Source organism: Haliotis asinina, chromosome 1 (genome assembly GCF_037392515.1).
Source record: "Haliotis asinina isolate JCU_RB_2024 chromosome 1, JCU_Hal_asi_v2, whole genome shotgun sequence".
Lineage (NCBI taxonomy): Eukaryota > Metazoa > Mollusca > Gastropoda > Lepetellida > Haliotidae > Haliotis > Haliotis asinina.
The window spans coordinates 83,954,807-83,964,284 of record NC_090280.1 but is presented as its reverse complement, the minus strand read 5'-3'; the positions used below and the strand labels follow the sequence as shown (position 1 = coordinate 83,964,284).

At 41.7% G+C, this 9,478-nt stretch overlaps 1 protein-coding gene across 2 annotated transcripts in view; it reads right to left on the bottom strand.

Moving 5' to 3' along the window:
- Positions 1 to 2,381: 2,381 nt before the first annotated feature.
- The window catches only part of LOC137298282 (cartilage matrix protein-like), a 46,120-nt gene continuing 39,023 nt past the window's right edge, over positions 2,382 to 9,478 (bottom strand). Inside the window, exons 5-11 of one of the 2 annotated variants that reach the window (XM_067830470.1) lie at positions 8,558 to 8,620; positions 8,366 to 8,416; positions 7,251 to 7,685; positions 6,184 to 6,312; positions 5,420 to 5,452; positions 4,012 to 4,569; positions 2,382 to 3,267 (exon numbers count right to left, since the gene is read on the bottom strand). In XM_067830470.1, the coding sequence (XP_067686571.1) occupies positions 3,260 to 3,267; positions 4,012 to 4,569; positions 5,420 to 5,452; positions 6,184 to 6,312; positions 7,251 to 7,685; positions 8,366 to 8,416; positions 8,558 to 8,620 (1,277 nt within the window). In that variant the 3' untranslated portion in view covers positions 2,382 to 3,259. Of the gene's footprint in view, positions 3,268 to 4,003; positions 4,570 to 5,419; positions 5,453 to 6,183; positions 6,313 to 7,250; positions 7,686 to 8,365; positions 8,417 to 8,557; positions 8,621 to 9,478 lie in introns of those variants that run through there. The other variant, XM_067830478.1, reaches the window with a different exon arrangement.

Genomic DNA, 9,478 nt, shown 5'->3' with positions numbered 1-9,478 from the left:
TCCGCTAGAGTGAGGTCATTGTGATGCAACGTGTTCTGCTAATCTTTCGCTGGCGTAAGGTTCAAAACTGCATTTACTAGGTTATCACGATGTAATCAGTGTTGCAGGTCACCCAGGGTGAACACTCGGCTATCACTTTTAAACTGGTTCATCACGTTGTGATCTATGCATCGTGCAAACTCAAACAGTGCTTTTTACAGGTACTTTACATAGATTGGAGGTTGGCAAACATCAGCTGGTCTCCATAAAGAAAATAACTTCATCTATGCTTGGTTTTGCTCCATATCCTGCACAATTTTAACAGCACCTAGCGAAAGACGACCTCTTAGTACATGTTATCATCTACAATTTCTTTGTCTTGTTGCCGAAACTAATTAAATACCCTGACTACAGTGCGATGTCATGACCTTGGATCAAGACGTAGTGTTGTCCTCACTCGTGTTGAATCAACTGAGTTTAAAATGTAAAGCAAGATTACCGGCAAGTTTGACGTGTTAAATTTCAAAACTAACGCTGCATGTTCATCACTGCAATAACAGTCAACCTCCATGGTATTTGGAACAAAAGTCATTTTAATCTGGTTAGAATATCAATTACACTGGCTGCATTTTACAGGCGACATCAGCGCAATGTCCTTGTTCAATGCATTGGACTTCGAACAGTCCTCGCTGATTATACTGTCACCCTAATATAATGCCATATTTGTTTCTGGACAAACAGGTCTACTGTAACGGTACATACGGTAACGTATGTTACGACGATGCCCTCGTCAAAGACTGAAACATGGATTCTCTCTGTAGATATCGGTTCCCAGATTCTTGTGGTCGTCAGATAAGGAAAGATGGAAAATCTGACTTCTTCAGATCAATACCTCACTTCAAGGAGTCAAACACAGTAAAACTTTATCCATCCAGATATACTGGAGAACATACGCTACTGTGTTATTGATAACATTAACTGCCCCTATAGTGTGCATCTAAAATGCCACTAAAGTAGATGATGCCTCTGTACAGTAGCATGTCGTAGGGCATTGCGTTCAGCGTGGTCACCACTGTGGTCATGTTACTGGACGTTGTCATCTTCATCGGTTTCATGTCATCATTATAATACAACACACTGGCTGTCTGATCCAGGGCTACACAAACCAATGAACGTCGTGTGACTAATGCTGTCAGACCTTGACCATCATAGGTTAGTGAGAACAGCTTCTGGTAGTTGCACCAATATATCCAATTTGCCTAGAAGTGCCCCCATGCCTAGATAAGTCAGCGATAAAAGTAAAGTGTAGATGTGTAGATGTTCGGCTGATTGAGATTCGTGGTTGATAAGTGGATATGTCCCGGTCGTTATCCACTGTCATGCTTGTTGCATGTGTCCCTTCCGTCAGTACCGTCACGTGATTTGTATCCAGGGTTGATGACACTATCTGAAGGGGGTCGGATGATCCCATCAGAAGTTTGTTTGTCTTTGCTATGTTGGAAAGAGAGGTCACGCTGTTCATATTGTGATATGGATACGCACTCATCGAGTTATTGTTGATGCTGAGTTGAAGGTATTGGGTTTGTGACAAGGTGTAGATTTGAACAATATATTCAGTCTAAGTAAACTTAGCCTCTGTACTTTTCGTTACACCCCACTACTGAGACTCTGGGGTGGTGTGTAACGAATAACACTGAGACTAAGTTTACTTAGACTGACAATGTTTTACACATTCTATGCTTACATATACTGGAACCTGGTAACCTTCAAAGTCTGAACGAAGATGTTCTTTCCTCATTGATACTGTTCTAACCATGCAGTAATTGTTAAGCAACGACAATTTCTTTTAAGCTTCCTTGTAAAAATGTATTGATAACCAAAACTGACCAAACTTGAAATATGTTGGTAACCTCAATTATAATGCGACATCATGACATTGGATCAAAATGCGCCTTTGCCGTATCGTTGTGCGTTGTTTTTATTTTTTTTAATACCAAAGAAAAATGATCCTTGATTATTGTTCAATGTGACCAGGGACTCAGTCCTAGGAATTGAAGTGCGATCTGAAGGACTTCACTGATACTAAATTCATGGTCATTTATAAATTTCATGTGGCAAAATACTTGTAGAAAGTATTGGAAGCTCCTTATTATATATAAGTCCCATATTTGAAATTCTCATTTTTAATCAATATTTTATTTCAGGCGAAGAAGGTGTGCCGAAATCTGTTTGTTTGTTTGTTAAACACACTCAGAAATTTCCTTTCGTACAAAGTGCGAAGCCTATGTCTGGTGTCCCTCGCTGTCGTATTGCTATAGTATTGCGGTAAGCGGCATAAAACCACATTCACTCTCTTTTGACAAAGGTCATAGCGGGCGTCAGTATAGACTACACAAAACCGATTAAGTATTATAATTTAATTTTATCTCTACTCGCAACTTACTTTTGAAATATAACTGTGAGATAGCAACATTGTTTATTGTAGCTGAACATTTTACTTTAATATTTACAGTAATATACATATATACACATTACTCAACGTATATACATTTTCTCAACAATTTACAAATTATGTGACTAATGTCACGCAGGTAACAAGTCATATTTGCAAACAAGTAACCCATCTGTGCAGCAGAATAAAATCGTCTACATGCAGCAGAATAAATCATCTGCATGCAGCAGAAAAAAAGGTATTTGCATGCAGCAGAAAAAAAGGTCTGCATGCAGCAGTAGAAAGCATCAACAGCATGTAGTATCAGGATTCGAACCAGGACTCGCACTCACTCACACATTCACGCTCCACTCATTCAGGGTCATTGAAAAGACCCTTGGGTATTTGTCAGAAGCAGTACGGGTTCAGAGACCAAGGTTACACCGGATGAGTGTTGCCTAGTCACAATGTTCTCTGTGCTGATTGGCCGAGAGCAGGCGCATGTTAGATCACTCCCGCCAGTCCACCAGATGCAGCCAATCATATGATCTGAACTATCTGACTTTCGGCACTGTCTTATATTGCACGGCATCCCTTTTAGCGCTAACGTAGAGGATTGGGCATTTAATGGTGAATGTACTGGCCCATCACAATTCCGTGTATTTGATGGCCAACTCAGACCCGGAAGTATCACAATGTGAAGAGAAGTGGAATTTGGAAATCTCCATCGAAGCAGTTTTTTCGTTTTCCCAATCTTTGGATTTCCTAGAAGATCTGAGCGCTAAATGTCCATTCTAGCCATGGCTGGTCCCTGTGCTCCGGACGTGGTGGACAGGTTAAATACGGCCACTATAATTCTGTAACGTAAGAAGGAGTACATTAGTGTATATTTATATTTCAATTGTATTTGAAATATTATGTTTAACAATTTCATGTCTTTAACAATTACGATAAAGTTGTGCTCTCTACCTTCTCGAAACTTCTAAGGGACAATCATAGCGCTCCCTCATTCGAGTGCTGTAATTACATACATCCCACTTCTTAGACTAGGTTCCTATAATATGCATCCCAGTTCTTAGACGACTGTGCGAAATGACACAGATCCTGGTACTTTTACGACCGCTCCAACGACATGCTTTGTGTTCCCTGGAGCATTGGATGTCAATCTCAACACTGCATCACATTTTCAATCTCAACTCCCTGCGGTTCATACAACTCTCGCAGCCACTAGGTATCAATTAACAGTTGAATGGACTGGGACACATAGTCACAGTAATTTACTGCACGATGCCGTACCCACAACCAGGTGTTTGCATGTATTCATGTGGCCACCATCTGGTCATATTCCAACGGATTGGTGAGTTCTTTTAAGTGCACAGGGTTGTATACTGTACCCCAGGGGATGTGACAACACTGAAAGAGTCTGCACACAAAGTTGACTCCAAGGTTGTTTGTTCTACATCTGGTCACAGGTGGGCTCGATCCCGGCACCATAAGCTCATTGGATCACTGGCCTGGCCGATGCTAGCCCACCCTGTGTGGCATGAACTGAACTACTAATACATTCCTCAAGACGACATGCTGCACAACATGCTACACACCGTCACAGAGCATATCCAGCAGTTGGTTCTGCAGACCCTTCAGCTCGTCGTAGTTCTCCACCTGGAAGAAGTGCTGCTGCGAGGGGGCATCACACATCATCTTCATCTCTTTCTGTGGTCTCCCATTGCCCACTTGGACCACATACACCTCCACCCCCCTCACCCGGGCGTGCCGGGCCTCCCTCAGGGCCTTCAGAGGCTGCTCCAGATTTCCGTCAACAAGCAGCACCGCTACCTTCTTTGCATCGTAACGCCCGCCCTTCTTCTTGTTAAATGACGACCGCCTCATGTCTTTCAACAGGCTGGAAAAGTCTGTTCCTTTCATTTCTGACAGGGCATTAACAAGAGATTTCTTGTTTCCGTGTCGGTTGAGTGAGAACCCTTCTGTAGGTGTCTGACACTCCGCGGACATGAGGCCTATCTGTACCTTGTCTTTGTCAATGTCAACTGCTCTTGCTATGGACTTGATAAACTCTAAAGACTTCTTGGTGTTGGTCCGTCCAGCATTCACACTGTCCAGGACAAACATGAGATCTGCTTCCTGTCTGAAGCCGCACGCTGTGAAAAAAGACATTCGTTAGTTACAAGGTGACACGGGTTATAGTTTACCCTAGGTATATGTCAAAATATGCACAGTGCACTACGTTTTAACAAGCACGCTGGAACTATTGGATATAACGTACTGATGGATAAAACGAACTGTTGGATATAACGAACTGATGGATAAAACGAAGTGTTTTACCCATCCCGGAAACCTTCTGTATATCTCAGAAACAGGCCAAACAGACTCAAATGGGTAATGGTATATTTGGGTAGACATGCCTACAATGGTTGGTTGCTCGTTGTTCACGCCACACTCAGCAATATTCCATCTTTATGGTGGCGGACTGTAAATAATCGAGCCTGGACGAGACAATTCAGTGAACAACAGCATGAGCAACGATGACACCCAGGTCAGCGACCCGAACCACCCCATCCCGTACGTCGTCTCCTACAAGTATGGGCTGCTGAAGACTAATTCTTGCCCGGATCTTCAAGGGTCACTATCTACAGTTATAACGAAGTAACTTCAAAGATAAGGTACTAAAATAAGGGACCACTGTACATCCGTTATAGTTTACTGTAATGTCACAAGAAAAAAAACTTGTCACAGAAACAGGGTCATTGAAAAGACCCTTGGTCAGCAGCAGTACGGGTTCAGAGACCAAGGTTACACGTTAAAAGACCCCACGTAACATGCAAAATCGGGTCACACAGCTGTATCACCAGACTGTTGTCTGCATGCAGACCTAACGTTTAAGTGATGGACAGTTAGCTCGTAGACTAATTACCCTAGAGCAGATATGTTTGATTCTGATATGAAAATGGTGTAATCAAGAATGTACCTAGGACAAGCATTTACACTTACGTTGATCAGCAACAGGAAGAATGGATGGTTCAACTGAAAAATGAAACAATAAAATTCATTACAGTTCCGAGTTGAATGGCGCCAGAATAGTCTTTAAGAAAAAAACAACCTTATTATGCGTTAATATAAGTCTAGGGCAACAGTCTGTAACTTTAACTTTATCGGTCCATAGTCCCGATCCTCAAAAAACCGTTCGCAACGTTACGATACATCGTTACTCTATCCTTTACCACATGCTTACGTATGACATAAAGTTAAGACCGTATTGTACTTAGGCCCAAGATCTTCGCTTCCATGTTGAAGCGAAAATGTTTACTCGAAGATTTTGATGTTTGTGCTTCTTGAACATTAAGGGATTGCAACGCAGTCTTCAGCGGCGCTATAAGTAAATATGGGGAGTTGCGTCACGCCCAGATAGCATTCAGAGCTGGGCCAACATTGGCAGACATTGGTAAACACTGGGCTAACGTCTGAATGCTACCTGGGTTGGACGTACTGGGGAACTATGACGGAGCCCCTGATTCGTTCTGCTTGTGGTTCTAGGACTGCCAGCACCTTATATCATCGTGGGTTCCATCGCAGTAGTGCTCGACTGAGGCATTTATCACTTCCTGTTTTCCTTTCAAATCAAACTGCCTCCCTGTGATATAACTATAACGCTATCTAATACGGCTTTAAACCCACTCACTCACTCACTCACTCACTCACTCACTCACGCACTCACTCACTCACTCACTCACTCACTCACTCAAAGCTGCTCTCACCTGTACAGGCATCGGTTGTAAACTCGGGAATTATGTCCTGCAGATTCTCGAAGCTGTCCAGTCTGAACAAACTCCGTCCATCCTGACCATTAGTCAATACTTGCATTTCTTCATCGTTCACGTCATGACCTGCAACGTCACCACGAAATTAGGACACATTCAGACAGGTCAGGGATGATTATAAACGGCCAAATAACCACGCAACAATAAACAAATTACCCAAACTTTTAAACCTGCGGAGAGTTTTGATATTTTTAACTCCTCTTGTTACAAAAAGAAAATAAAGGAGGCCAGTGTTTCTTAGGAGAAAAGACAGTCAAAGTATTCGTAATTATTTTTGTGAGGTAAAACCCAGAGCAGCATTTTGTTTCTGAAAAGAACATGTTTTCACACAAAAATACTATTCGTAAAAATATTAATAAAATTTAATGAAAAGGAGCCACTAGAATTTCTTCATGTTCAGCCTGAAACTGTGGAAGTATAGACTTGCCACATATTCTAGACTTGCATGGGATTTCTTGGATACATCTGTTTCGGGATCTGTATGACAAACGGACAACGTCAAACGATTTGATCGAGATTTTGGAAGTGTCCAATCAGCAATCAGGACTTTACAGCCAGGATTCTGAATTCATTTATAAGGTAGGAAAATAACATTTGAGGGGACAATGTATATCAGACAAATAAACAGTCCGTTTATAAAATAAACCGTCCGCAAGGCAGGAGTACCGGAAAACTACTTCCATTTTAGGCAGAACTTGAATGGTTGGTGCTACAGGCAGGGTAGGACAGAACATGCTTAACCGTGACGCAAACACGTGGTGTCATCACTGATTTTCTGAGATCATTTCTTTCAATTCAAAAGCTACTCTTTCCTTTACACCAAACTGAATTCATGGGCGCACCACTCTTCCCCGGAAAAATCCCCAAGAAGCATTAATCTTTAATCGAACTAATCTTTGGAATTAATTATCTTTGTGCACCCCCTCTTTTCCAAAATCCTTGATGCATCCCTATGTATATACTTTACTGATAGTCGAGACTGGGTTATATATTCTATATTTTACCTGCACCAATGGCGAACAGTTTGATACCACTCTTTCTGGCCATGTCCGCCTCCTTCTTAGTCCTGCCGATATTGTAGGACTGACTCGCTGCCAGGATGACTCCGATTTGCGCGACATTGCGTCGAGCAAGACTCCTCCGAAAGCTTTTGGTCCTGATATATCGAACAGCCTCCCCAATTCGGGTTCCTCCAGCGCTTCTCTCCACAGCCAGGAGACCGGTAGTGACGTCATGTACATCCTGGTACGTGTTGAGTTCGAATCCCTCAAGGACCTGGTCGGTGTAGACGATGAGGCCAACTCTTGTTTTGTTCGGACCGATGTCCAGGTTCTTTGCGAACTCGCGAACAAACCGGATCTGGTTCCAGAAGTCCTGAGTGCTAATCTGGTTGGAGGAGTCCAGGGCAAACACAATGTCTGCTTTCTTGTTCAAACACACTGAAGAGAGAAGGTGGTTAGTTTTGAGTTTATTTCTGTGTCATTTGTTTTTTAATATCGCACTCAAATCAATATAGACACGAGAACTGGAACCACATTCGTGAAGGTGAGTCTGTCGTTTCTGACATGGTTCAGAGACCAGGAGTAGTTGAGTCTCTGAATATACCAAGGGTCATGTGGTACTTAAACATATTCTTTGATTATTGTTTAGGGCCGCATTCAGCAACATTACAGCTATATGCCACCGTCAGTAAAAATCGAGTCTAGACCAGACATTCCCGTGATCAGCAAGAGTATTACTCTTCGCAATTGGGACACGATGATCAGCAAGCTTGCCCACCCATTCCCGTTAGTCACTTGCTACGACAAGCATTGTTTGCTGAAGATTACTTCTAACTCGAGTCTGGTAGATATCAGAGTTTGATTGGCTGCTATGTATAACATTCAACTATCAGGTAAGTTTATACCAATAAACTGACCTACCCTTGCTAAAAAAACGGAACGGTAGACGCAAATTACAGTATTGTGCTAGTAATCTTTTGGATACAATTCCATATTCTAGATAGTATATACTACTTGCCTTTTATCTCAGTTACAAACATCAGTAAATTGTATTGAAAGACAGCCTAATACACAAATACTTCGGTGTGATTCATATTTAACTACCAAACCAAACTCACATCTCTGCAGCGTGTCCAAGTATGTAGTTGTTGTTGACGGCGTTGTCGTAGCTGGAAGAAAGTGGAAACATTATTACATCATCCGGGATCAGACATAAGAAAGACGTTATCCTAAATCCGAAGAACTCGGCCATTACTGTAGATAGGACTTGGCGGATTTGTGAAAACGTTAAAGAGCTATGTTTAACTTACTTGTCCTGATCGTAGTGGGAGCCTTCGGCACAGCCCGTGTCGTTTTCTCCGGGGGCCCAGTCACTGCGACGCAAACAGAAACAGCATGAACATATTGTCTATGGTTGTGTGGAACAATACTGGGAACCAACAGAAATAACATAAACATATTGTCTATGGTTGTGTGGAACAATACTGGGAACCAACAGAAATAACATAAACATATTGTCTATGGTAGTGTGGAACAATACTGGGAACCACCAGATAAAAACATAAACATGTTGTCTATGGTTGTGTGGAACAATACTGGGAACCAACAGATAAAAACATAAACATGTTGTCTATGGTTGTGTGGAACAATACTGGGAACCACCAGATAAAAACATAAACATATTGTCTATGGTTGTGTGGAACAATACTGGGAACCAACAGAAATAACATAAACATATCGTCTATGGTTGTGTGGAACAATACTGGGAACCAACAGAAATAACATAAACATATTGTCTATGGTAGTGTGGAACAATACTGGGAACCACCAGATAAAAACATAAACATGTTGTCTATGGTTGTGTGGAACAATACTGGGAACCAACAGATAAAAACATAAACATATTGTCTATGGTTGTGTGGAACAATACTGGGAACCACCAGATAAAAACATAAACATATTGTCTATGGTTGTGTGGAACAATACTGGGAACCAACAGAAATAACATAAACATATCGTCTATGGTTGTGTGGAACAATGCTGGGAACCAACAGAAATAACATAAACATATTGTCTATGGTTGTGTGGAACAATACTGAGAACCACCAGATAAAAACATAAACATATTGTCTATGGTTGTGTGGAACAATACTGGGAACCACCAGAAATAACATAAACATATTGTCTATGGTTGTGTGGAACAATACTGGGAACCACCAGATAAAAACATA